Source organism: Yarrowia lipolytica, chromosome 1E (genome assembly GCF_001761485.1).
Source record: "Yarrowia lipolytica chromosome 1E, complete sequence".
Lineage (NCBI taxonomy): Eukaryota > Fungi > Ascomycota > Dipodascomycetes > Dipodascales > Yarrowia > Yarrowia lipolytica.
The window spans coordinates 1852406-1865524 of record NC_090774.1 but is presented as its reverse complement, the minus strand read 5'-3'; the positions used below and the strand labels follow the sequence as shown (position 1 = coordinate 1865524).

At 44.8% G+C, this 13119-nt stretch overlaps 2 protein-coding genes across 2 annotated transcripts; one reads left to right on the top strand and one right to left on the bottom strand.

Annotated features, from left to right (window-relative positions):
• Positions 1 to 3255: 3255 nt before the first annotated feature.
• On the top strand, positions 3256 to 3783 carry YALI1_E18622g (uncharacterized protein; the record flags this gene model as incomplete). The annotated part of the gene is made up of 1 exon (XM_503984.3): positions 3256 to 3783. One exon carries the CDS (start codon positions 3256 to 3258, stop codon positions 3781 to 3783), a length of 528 nt encoding a protein of 175 aa, XP_503984.3.
• Positions 3784 to 10156: 6373 nt separating this feature from the next.
• On the bottom strand, positions 10157 to 11596 carry YALI1_E18539g (uncharacterized protein; the record flags this gene model as incomplete). Its single annotated transcript, XM_503983.3, has 1 exon — positions 10157 to 11596. The coding sequence occupies one exon, from the start codon at positions 11594 to 11596 to the stop codon at positions 10157 to 10159; it is 1440 nt and encodes a 479-aa protein (XP_503983.3).
• Positions 11597 to 13119: the final 1523 nt, after the last annotated feature.

Genomic DNA, 13119 nt, shown 5'->3' with positions numbered 1-13119 from the left:
AAAAATCTCCTGAAGCCCAGCCGATGGTATGCCATATCCCACAGTGATGTATCAGCCGCATACTTGCACTTGTCCTTGTACGAGGGAGATGACAAGCGACAGGGTGTGAACACGGAGAGTGGGAGTTGGCAGCATAATACCTGCTGTGGGAAGCAGCCCCAATTGCTGTCAAACCGCGTGGTTCCACTTGGATTATGTAGATATGTGTGTGATCCAACAATCACCCCACTGATTCATTAAGCGACTTTTTTTTAAAAAAAAATAAATATTTTTTTTTGCTGTTTCCGGCCTATTCCGCATTTTCTTCGGATCTTATTCCCGATGGTCTCCTCAGCCCTACTTGTAGCTATTGTATCGGGACCTGCGTGGCACTTTATGTGCGTAGACAAACGCTGGTCCGAGAACAAAACCCATCATAAGAGTATCAGTATACTGTAGTCCCCGACCACATCACATCTAAAATTTGTGACCTCGTCAATGTTAGGGTTGCAGGAAGGCTGCGAAAACAAGTGACAAACTCGAGGAAAATAGCGGAGAGAACACTGTCCGTCCAGCCAAGATGGTTCAAAGAAAGAGAGCCAGGTGCCAAGAACAAGTTAAGCCTCAGAATTTATAATTTCAGATGGGGGACGAAGTTGTCTTTTTGCGTCATAACACCACTGATCGAACTACTTGTAGCTGTCCCACAAGTGCAACTACAGATACCGGCACCGCACGAGGATGACCTTGTATCGTACAAGTACCCGCTACAAGTAAGATGCGACAGTGTCCCTGGTGTCGTTTATATAAGCTTTAATGAAGTCACGAGCAAAATACAGTGTACTGTACTTCGACTCGTTGTGACATCAGCCCACTATACATAAACATGACGGCAGAGCAAGATGGTTAGAGGATATGTCAACCACACCACACGCATTAATAATCAACGCACCTCGGCATCTTGGATTATGCGGTGGATATTACACCTATTTCTGTTTCTGTAATAATACATAGGGTTGTCGGTTATACTTGCATTTTCGTGTTTTAATAAGATTCAGTTTTGCCACAATACTCAAGACAATGTGGCTGAGCTGTTTGTGTTTGCACAGAGCTCGATGCGTGGTAATCAGTTATTACCAGTACACTCCAGGTTTTGTGGCGGTGGTGTATTTTTGTGAATCATCTGGAGTCTAAAGGGTCTTTTCTTAAATGTGCTCATGTTATGGCTTTGATCTTACTCGTTGTTCAGGTGGCTGCCTTCAGTGCTCCTTTTATTCATTTTGGGAGCAACTGCTATTGCCTTTGTCATTAGCCACAACGCCAATGCCAGGGGCTGGGACTAACTGGCGTTTATGGTTATGCAAGTGTTGTTTATTACAACCACCATAAGATCTAAAATCCATATCATTGATGGGCATAAAACTAAGGCCCCACGGTGATCTGGTGACTAGAATGGTCCACCCGCCATAACATATAGAAGACTGCTTACTATATTGGAATTTTATGGCAATTCTTTGACCCCTGCCCAGACTCACGGGGCCTTAGTGTCCGATATCTATGCCCACCTTATGCATGGACGCACGCCTCCTTTGTGAGGTGGTGTTTTGAGTGTCCGGCCAGCCGAGTAGTCCCATCTTTTCAAAGTGGATCTACTTGTACGAGTACACTCACTCACTATATACTGGATATATATTATTTCGGTAAATTAATTAAAAACCAGATCGTTAAGGAAAGAAGATAATCTTTATAATACCGAATTATAAATGATTGTCCACTCAAAAGTATTTGTCGATGATACAGGGAATATTGCTCCATCGCACATTCCCCCACACATTTCATGTCAACCGGAAGTGGATTTAAGGTTCTACGAGGAAGTTCCCACTGCTTCTGGAATTGGCCATGTTTCGCATCGATAAGCTCACCGGCTTGACAGCCGAAGAACCCAATTTCTGGTATTGCCCTAACTTGTCAACAGAACGCCACTGCATTGCAATTCAGCCATAATACTTCGCCATAACCTATGAGAGAAGAGGAGAATAAACAATCCACATCATGTCAGGTACCAAATTAGTATCTGGTTGAATTCAGAAGGGCAAATATACGTGCTATCCCCTCATCATGTGGCCTGGACACTGCATATGGTCACTCTTACGCACAGTTAATAGCCGCTCCCAAAATAACCGATCGCGGGGGTAGACTCAGAGATTTTTTGCCCAAAAAATAAAATAAAAAAACTCTCCTCTTTGTTTATCGTGTCAAATTAATTCATATAAAAGCCTGACTTCGTTCTTGTATGTGTGACAGTGAGAGGTAGGGCTATGAATCGAAAAGTCAAACTGCAGTGATGCACTTCCTCTTTTGCCTAAAGAAGTAAAAGTTTCCCACATCAAGCGGTATTGGCGGGCGAAACATTCAGTCACAGAACGATAATTTATAATGCCGGTGCAGTTTTAATGGTCGTCCTGATGAATAAGAGCCAGAAGCCTGAAATGACCGAAATACTCAGCTACAAAGACAGTGTTCCAGTTAAGTCCAACGGCAATAGTTACCCCAACGTTTAATTGCCCTAATAGCAGAGCTGAACCATGGGTTTCCCTTAACTTCTTCCAATCTCCGGCTCCAATCCACTATTTCCACGTTCTCCACCCCTAACCTGGATTGAGTCTCACCACAATTTACACGTTTCAATGCCACAATCATTCAAATGCAATCCCCTAACCCTCGAAAGTCCCGCGATCCGGAATTATAGGGTTGACCTAATTTCAGGTATGAGTATAACTGCAGAGTTTTGTTGCACAGGTCATCGTGGTAGCGTTTAGTTCCATTAAGCTCAGCGCCTGCATGTGTATGTTAAGATTCGTTCAACCTTAATTATGTGTTGCTGTATGGAACTTTGCTTTGTTGTCTCTTTGTCTTCGATGGGAGCAATTCTCAAACAAAGAATCGAAACCCAAATGTCTACACACCCATGATTCTGCATAACCAAAGTCTCTTGGCTGGGATCGGGGCTCATAACATATATATCTATCAAGCCCCCCAAGATAGCCTTGAATATCTCCACAATTAAATAATGTCCGTTACTCTCACAATGCCTTCGACCACCCCATCGTTCTCACTGCCATCCATCCACAACATGAACACTGGCCTCTCGCATACCGGCCACGAGATACACGACTGCCATCAGTCAAATCACTCCTATGTGATGAGCCGGAACCCTTGCCCCCTCGGCAGTTGTCTCCTCCCCTGGAGCGACTGAATAAGAATGTTACTTCTCCTATGACCCCTGCCTCCACTCCTCCTCTGTATGAGTACACCTCGACTGCCGCTCCTCCACACGCCAGTGCGCTCTCGCAACCCTCTCCCATTCATACTGTGCCTACTCCAGTGCCAGTATACCATGCTGCTCCTCTCCACACACATCACCATATCCCTCCTCCACCTCCCCCTCACCATGTCCCCCACCATATGATGGCTCCTCACCCTGCCTACCACCATGTGGCTCCTCCTCACACCCATTTGGCACCAGCGCCCAGCACCCACTACTACGCTGCCCCGGCTACAACTACATACCCGGCCGTTCCTCAGGCTGTTCCTCAGACCCCCAAGCCCAAGCGACGCAGAGCAACCTCTTACCAAGTTGCTCGGCTCAACGAAGTCTTTGAGCAGACATTCTTTCCTTCTTCCGAGCAGAGACTTGACTTGGCCAAGGAGCTCAACATGACCCCTCGAGTGGTCCAGATATGGTTTCAGAACAAGCGACAGGGCTGGAAGTCTGAGCACAAGCGACCTGTTCCCCGAAATTAACCAACATCAAAACCTGTATATTATTTATTATATTTATTCTCTCCCAAAAAAAACACTTGTACGATATTTGATGTTGTTGTGCCTGGAGTAAATGGTCAAGCATTGTCATACTTCTAACCTCTGTTCGGCGTTTGTATATCTGCTGGGTTCTCATCACCTTATCTACACAGGCACTTCTACGTAGTACAAGTACCACTACAGCTTTCTATATATGTAGCCTAGAGGGTAAGGTGACGGTGGTCTGGTTAATTGTCATTACAGTCTCGGTTAACACCATGGTAAACTCCTCCTGCTGAATCATGGGACACACGAACATTTACGAGGCTTTTCTCGCCAGAACTTCGTACAAGTATTGGGCATTGATTCACAAGATCCCAAAAACTTGGGGCGGTCAGGCTGAGGTCTGCCTGATTGTAATTAATAGCAGAAAAACCATACAACTCTACTGGAAGAGAGAGCAAGGTGACTGCCACATTTGCTTTTGGCATTGGAGTGATAGCTATCCTCGCTCACCTGAACCTCAGGCATAAAAAAAGTTTGACGAGTTTCTCAAAATCAAACTCCCTCGATGGAAATGTGTCACAGTTCACACTCTGGGCTCAATTTAGGGGGATAATTGCATGACTAGTACATACAGTACAATCAGTCGGTTATCAATTAATAAACTCCCTGAATCGAGCAAATTGTTGATCACGACATTGCTTCGGAGTCTGAGCCGTGCACTTCGGAGTTAATTGTGTTGGGTAGAAAAGGAGCTTAGAAAGAGGGGAGGTGGGAAAACCTCAGAAACCATGTTTCTGGGACCGTGACGGAGTTAGAAACTCCAAGCTGCTTTTGGGGGGCTCCTACATGCATAATGGGGTGTTCCTGAGATTCTCCCACACTACAGGTACGCGTATTTGTACCTAGCGCATGTTCTTGTATGTACCATCTTGTGCTATTGGTACCAGTGCTTGTAGCGGGAGGGTGGGCCAACCATGTCCCATGCAGCACTGAATTTGCGGATCCATCGGCATGCTCATTCCGCTTTTTCTGTCCTCATGCATCTGACACAAGCTATAGAAGTATGGCCGGGGTGCATGCGTGCATCCTGTCGACCTGCAGGTTGTCGGAGTTCAGGGAGGTATCAGGGCTGAAATTGACGACCATAAAAAGCAATAAACCAAATACAGCAAGATCACCAATCATCATCACATTTTCAGACGCCACTTTTCTATAACTGTTTTTAAAGGGCAACCTAATCATTAGAAGAAGTCATTTTTGACGAGCTACACAAGTTAGAGTCAATGGTGGAAAGAGACACGTTGTGATATCATTCTCGAATATATTGTATAACGATATGAGCTGCAAGACGCAGAAGTTCTATGCCTTCGGAAGAGTGAAAATCTCAGACCCGCCTTAATTGGCTACCTATACCGGCGGTACTTACAACCTCTCACATAATCAAACTCACAAAGCGACAAGAACTGCAAGGATATCTCAGGAGAGTTGAAACTACAAGTAGAAGTGTTTGTTCGTAATTCTTTTGTGCAAGAATTGCCGCACAAAAGAGAACCTACAACATGACCCCAGTTTCAAAACCGCCATGAATGTTTCTCATGTCTGGTCCTTTGTCTTTGTTTTCAGTATTATACCTACAAGTAGGACCTATGATACACGTAGGACTGTCAGTAATGTACAAGTACTTGCAGTCGATTGTAGCTTGTTTCAGACGCTGCGAAAAAAGATATCGACCTCATTCTGATCACGAATAAAAATTGTACCTCTTGGTGCGTCTATTGAAGCTGTATAATACCGCCGACAAGTGCTCATACTGGCACAAGTAGGTGGCGAAAGGGAGAATAGCAACGAGGTCTCTTATAAGAAACATGTTACAAGTACAAATACTTGTATCTGTTGCAAGTGCTTCAGTTTCTCGTAGGGCATAGTGGAACTACATACTATTACATACACTCTCCTTGATCCTCACAGACTGTATGCCGTCAATGGTGTTATTGGTGTCGTGGTGTTAGGTGGGCCAATTACTTGTAGCTCTTTTTAAATCTGCAATGCAAGGGGAAAGACTTCAATATCCAGTATATCGGTAACTACATAGTCAATCAATCTTTATATAAACAGAATGAGTGTCCAAGTACTTGTACCGGATACATCACGAGTATAAGTAATACTGGGAGGAGAAAAGAAAAAATGCAAAAAAGCTTGTTTCCAGAATACTGTGCACGCAGTAGCCACTGCTGCGGTCTGTTCAATCATCAACTGTTGCTGTTCTTGAATTAATATGAATACACGTGTAATTTTTCATATCTGTGGGAGCATTACATCATCATACATAAGCGAGATAGTAATCCTGCTTGACCAACAGAGTGGAAGCACATGTGCTTCCAATGTGCCTTCCAAAGCAATGTCTACTTCTATATGAATAGTAACTTCTTTGTCTGGGGAAATTTGACCTCTGCAGGAAACGCATGACATCAAAAACGGTCATCTGTGGGAAATGAAAATCAAAGAAGCGTGTACCCCCAGCCAGCCGTACATCCAGCGCAATAGATTGCATTTTGCCTCTTTGGGTATCCTGCAGATGAGCAGCGGATTTTAGGGGCGTTGGAGAGTACAAGTACATACTGTAGGACGCATCACATGTAATTTTCACAGGTCCAGGGTCATCGCACTTGTACCTAGTGACTTTAATGACTTGAGGTTGACGGGCAGCTACAACTCAGTTTCTTAGTGTGTGTCGGGCACAAAATCTCATCCCGAGATGATCATGCACGAAGCTGCTGGACACAAGAGCGACGCCTCCTTTAACTTTAGGGTTGCGGAATTGCTAGCCGAAGAAGTTGAGTTTGGTTCACTATTGGGGTGCTCTCATCTCACTATTGTAATACAGTAATATCAGTGGCTTGTGAATGTAAAAAGAAAACAGCCGGATACACGCTCTATGGTAGCTACCATTCGTAGTGAACTGTAGTGAAGGAAATGCCTAAAACCTGAATTGAACGAAGCGCTTTTCTACAAGTACCGTACGTGTAAGGTGGATGGTGGGCCTGATGTGTTAGTTTGACTGTTCTACTACGTGTCACCTTACTGTGCCTGTACTGTACTTGAAGATGGAGCAATATGTACACATGCGCGAAACTTCAGGAGTCAGGTTGTTATGCAACAGGAAATTTTTATGGTGATGAATTATAATTATGCACAGGTCCCAAATGGGAAAAATGTATGGAGAGAAACCTTCGATTGGTGTTTGTGGCGGTGCAATCTGGGGAACTTCGCGTGTAGTATTTGTACTTGTAGTAGAAGTTCTCCATCATTTTACAAGAATAACCATTAGTCAATGGGTAGTTGTATGAAATAGAACCATCTTTAAATGCATTTCCATCGCTGATGAAGAAAATGGCTTAGTTAACTGGGTATGTGTGGTCATTTCTGTGCCAGACCATCGACTGATTCAAGGCGTACAAGTACATTGGGTATACAGTTCTTACCGTAGTAAAAGCTAAGTGTTTGATGTCTTGAGTTTGAGGTCATTTCGACTAGGAGTACAAGTTCGTACGATACAGGGAAGAAGTACCGGTGTATTGTACTGGTACTGTGAGTACACAATCGGCATGAACGCTCTTCCAAACTTCCTGCGTCGGTGTGCGTTCTGTATTGGTGTCACAATGTGGCCCATACTTGTACAAGTTGCATGGTATATAGTGCGAGCTGTTTCGTATAATGTGGTACATACACATGCACTGAAGGTACCTGAACGTATACGTCGCATTGAAAACGGGTCTGTATGTTGTATTGTGCGAACATGGCAACATAATGTAGTGACGATACTTGTAACGTCACTGCTAGAACATTTCTCCTCAGTAAACCATGGATAGAAGCCGCTTATAACAGTATCGATAGCACAATTGTCACTGGTGCCAACGTACTGTGTATGTACCGCACAGTACCAGTACGAGCGAGTATCAGTACTTACGTATACGACACCTGACCGTGGGGAACAGAGTCACGAAAAAAGTTAGCACGGTTGTCTTGCTACGTTCTGGTCTTTGAATGCTGTTTAGATAGCGCATGTGGTCAAGGGAGTCTGTGAAGATGAACTATCAAGTACGAGCACTTGCACTTATAGAATGGCGTGCGTGTAATAGTCATGTGTGGGGGTGTTGTAGCTACAAGTATTCTAGATGGGCACGTCACCTCTTCTACAAGTAGCCCACAGTATGTACGAGTAACTATATACTATATATTAATTAATTAATTTAGTCTCTGCATGGAACCCCATGCGGGTTCTATTCAGCTTGGCTTTCATTTGTCAACAGTATACGGAGTGTCAGGTGAGTACCCCAGACTTTAAATATCAAGTGCTAAAAGCATGTACGAGTGCTTAAAAAAATTGACCGACAGCTGCCAATCACCTGTCCAGACAACTGTCGAGGCCTAGCTGTCAAGTGTCATCATGGCTTGGCAACTTCTGTGCCGTCGAATCGTTCAAGGTATTACCCTGCTACTTGTAGAAGTACTTCGTACAGGTATGATGTCCTGTCAGGCGAGCATTTAATTTACTCTGATATGAAAGCTTCAAGTTCGGTTATGAAATGACGAGGTTAAGTTGGTCAGTGACAAGCATGATTAGCCACCACCCACCCAAGACGGCCACCCACTCGATCTTGGAAATCTATTTTCTCGCATGTTGCTCCGGAACACAAAATTCGAGCATTTAGTGAACTTCCGCAGTGCCCGTGGCTGCCAGATTCTACTCCTTGCAGCATTGCATCACTCATTACTCATTGCTCTCGTCCAGGCAGCCCTTGTTCGTTGAGATCTCAGGTGATTCACATTCAACACAAAGAAATTGAGATAGTACATAGATGCAGACACGCGAATACGGTAGTTCCGCCAATATTAATGGGCTGTCATCATCTACTTAATGTTTTTTTTAAGTTACAGTAATCATATCCTTGGAACTTCAAAAGTGTAATCGTGTCATCGGCCCTTGTCGGGGTTGTCAGGTAAATTGGCGAATACGCGATCACCATTGGGCATGCAGTTGCAACCAGGACGTACAAATCGTGTGTTCTTGTGGTTCTTCAGCAACTGCGAGTTCTCGGGCGCAACTGGTCAAAACTATTCGTAGGAGAGTGTTCTGTAACGATACAATTGAGCTCTACAGGAGGTAGGTGATTTTACATAATTCCGAAGTCATAGTTTTTATAAAAAAAACACCTGTGGATTCTCGTGGTAGATATATGTACAGTATGTACTTGTACTGGTATTTGTATTCGTAGCTACTGTATATATCATTGAACCGAATGTTTCTTACGCATGTCACAACCACACAATGTATATTACGTAATCCAAGCCATGTGCGCTTGCTGAAGACCCAAAAAAGGAGATCAGCTACAAGTAGGTGCGATTGGGCTGAGTATTAGAAGTACGCTGCCACATACCTTCTTATTGTGTTGTTGGGGGGTGGGATAAAAAAGACCAGCCGTCGGAATTGGGTCTCGACGGGTGCGACTTTGGAGATGCACTCAGATCAGACAAAAACGCCTGTAGTGACTGATGAGACCAACCACTGCGGTGTGTAGGCCTCCATATGTCTAACCATTAGGGACTGTCATGTTTACATTTTAATCCAATAATATCGCATGGCATGCCCACACGCCATCACGTTCTTATTTGGATGTTCCCTTGAACGGCTTCTCCAATAACAAATACTGTATTCCAGAAAGGAATTGCAGCTATATATTAGTATGAAATCCCAGCTGTAACCTGGTAACTCATGGACACAGGTACCGGTATTGTAAAGAATGTGGAACAAATGCAGGTTTACGTACATACTTGTATTTGATTCGTGGTGCAATAGATCTCTTCGAGATGAGAAGGGTTCGTTTTCCGACCCCCATGGGTGAACCACATGGTTCTGCTGTTAGGTATTTCGAGTGTTGACACGGGAGCCGGTGGTCCCAGTAACCGATTGAAGTTCCTGTCCACTATGGCTCACTGCAAGCTCACTAACCGCGCATGTATCGTACAGACGAGTAAGAGTACATACTGTACAGTATGTACAGTACGAGTACAAATACACAGTATGTACACCCATACAAGGAATGCATAAAAGAAGTATGAGTGGTCCTGTAAGTACGAATGTTCCAGTCATGCAGCGTGTTGTACTTGTATTGTACACTGTAGGCGGCGTTATTTCACGTCTGGCACATACCTGTATAGAATGTCTTTAGGAGTCTCGCAGTCTCCATAGCGGTAGAGATCAACGCCATGCTACAAGTAGCTACATGCTGCCACTCTCACTACGATAACAAGGTCCCGTGTTTATAATATTCCCACAATTCCATCTTAAGAGTTTACATAAAGTACCTTCCTATGAGTCGTCCGGGTAAGCAGCCAAGGCAGCTCCCACCCCTGAGCCATCTTCTGCGTGGCCGATGTCGATACGGTCAACAGAAATACCCTCGACATAGCCCATCGCTTCTTTCACCATATCAGCAAATTTGGGGTAAAACTGGAAGACAGAACCGTCAACTCCAATGTCAACAACGTCGAATTTCTCCAAAGCGTGAGTATGAAGAGTAATGGCAGCTAAAGGAATGGCAGATAGATACGCAGATCGTCTACCAATAGCCGTAACCAGGGGTTTCAGGGCAGCAACTTGTTCAGGAGTGATGTCCTTGGCGGCCAGACCCATGGCCTTGATGATTTTCTCATAGTCGCCCTTTCCTGTCTCGATCTGTGCCGCAGTGGCTGCTTCAATGAATGACAAGACCGAAGTGTCCATTCCAAATCCCTTCCAAACAGGGTTTCCTTCCAACTTTGTGGATTGAAGAAGTAGGCCCTCACTCTTCAAATCCAAAAGACAGAGCCGCAACAGCTCACCCAGGAACATTCCAGAAATCCGCTTTTCAAACATGTGAAAAGACTTGTTGTGAGTGTTTTCGTCCAAGTCAATATCCCATTTGGTGTTTGGGAGGACGTCAATGTCATTATCGTAAGATCCCCACTCGGTATTGATAATCATAGTTTGGTTCGCGATGTGCTCTGGTGAGTAGCGCTTGAAAACTTCAGGGTAATTCGCAGCGGTAAACTTGGGGACCCGCTTAAGTCTTTCTGAGTAAGCACCATTGGTTCCGGTGCCAAAGATTGCGCCGATCAAGGTCTGCTTATGCTTACCATCGTCGGATTTAGAGGCGTAAGCTCGCGCCAATAGTGTGCCCACGGTGTCGTTGACCAGAGCCACAATCTTCACATTCAGGTCAAGAGCATCGAGCTGGATCTGAAATAGCTCCACGACGTCTTTTCCAACAGCATCCTTGATATCATAACCCTTGGTCCATCTCAAAAGATAGCCCTTGTCTAAAGCTACCTGATTGACGGGGAACGAGAAGGTCACTCCCATTCGCAAAGGCTCAGTCTGGCTGAAATGTTCTGAGTGGTGTTCTGTTAAGAAATCTTTCACTTGCTGGGCCAAAAATCCAAAGAAGTCAGCTTGAGTGCCAGTCATGAGGTCATCGCTGACAGCAACTTTTGATGCCACCGTTTTGTGGGTGTGGTCACCATTCAGGTGCACGGATGAGACCCGGAAGTTAGTGCCTCCCAGGTCAACTGCCAACTGGACACCCTTTTCCTTCCCTGTGGGAATTCGGGTGACAAACGAGGGAATCATGGGCATTGCTCTTTCCATGTTTGCTGAGAGGGCCTGTGCTGTCTGATCGACGAAGTGTTTGACGCCTTGCTGAACATAGCTGCCATCGATGGCGAACTCGGAGGCGAACTCGCCAACCTTCTGACTCAGAGTGATTGTCATTAGGCAGTACAAGTATGACAAAAAGAAGATACCCCCGCGTCTATATACGTTTTGGTTGCGCACCAGCAATTATGGTTTCAACTCTATAGATATGTAAATTTTGGAAGCCCATAGCCCATAACGAAGTAACTAGTAATACACTGCTGAAGTCTTAGTCACAGGCGAATATAATTAGTGCAGTCCGAGAAACTGGGGTCTCTTGACTAAGTCGTCGGAGACCATCTCTTCTGCTGACCCTCACAATGGTTACTTGCAATCTTCAAATGTGAGTCCCCAGAAAAAAAGACTATTACCTGTATACTGTATAACTACGCTGCTCGAGTCCCCAAGGTGTGAGTACAATCGATCCACCATTGTTTTGTTGCCTTTATCATGAATTTTATGGGATGGCTCATTGTCCACTCTCCATAACGCTGTCGCGTGGAGTGAGAATTAGCTTTTGTCCATGTAGGTCGTATTGAGCAATGCGTAAGGCGTTATTCATCAGATATGGTATGTACGGGCTGTGTTGTGTTCGGCTCCACCTTGTTGGATTGTATAACGCTTGGCGCATGTTTGCTATCTTCCGGATAACCCTAGAGCATTGACAGCGTATTCACCAATGATTGATAGTTGCCTCCAAGTCCGTACAAGTACCAGGTCGTTCCTCGCACACACTGATGTATCCACCTGTATATGTATGTACATACTGTATATTGTTGCCGGCAGCTAGAAAATTTAGTTTCTCCGGTTTTCGCTGTAATGCGGGAACGACTTAGAACGAGGGCACAGGGTGAAATACTCTCACCTGTGTTGATTGCGCAGCAATGTGTTTTTAATCCGAGTGTGGTCGGGTTCACATGGGTCCAGTTACTGTACGTTACTCTTTCGACGAGTATTTGTTCTTTCGCGCAGATATTCATCCCCGTCTCCCAACATGTAAGATTCATGAACTTAGCCGGACGTCAGCCTCCTTCAATATATGGGGAATTCTGTCACACGACCCCACAACTCACGGACTAATGAATTTCCATTCTTGGAGATAACTCTGCATCTTTTTTATACATTTTGCAGCCATGGGCTTCTCTGGTTGCCACTCGTTCGCAGCTAAAACCAACTTCTCCTTGTTCATTTACAAATTATGCAATCCACTGGGACAATTATCCGAGAATTGCATTAGCGAAATGGAGTGGGGTACAAGTACGGTATAGTACATACTGTACAGTACAGTACGTACCACGTTCAGCACAAGAAATTAGGTTGCCCCAAAATTCCAGGGACGTAGGTAGGGTAACTTCATATTTGTTTCTGTCATGGCTTCTTGTGCACGAAGTGTATATGTGCTTATGTAAGCCTCATTCCCCTCCTCGTACAAGTAACTACTTTTACGCGCACAATGTATATGTGCCTCAGAGACATTCCAGTATGTACTCGTATCCGTGCTCAGAGGTCTCTGAAGGCCACTGTGTGAGTGCGCTTCATCGCTATCAGCAGCGCTTTTTTGCCACTTGCTGTGACACAGTTTTCGCTGTGGCTATGTCTCG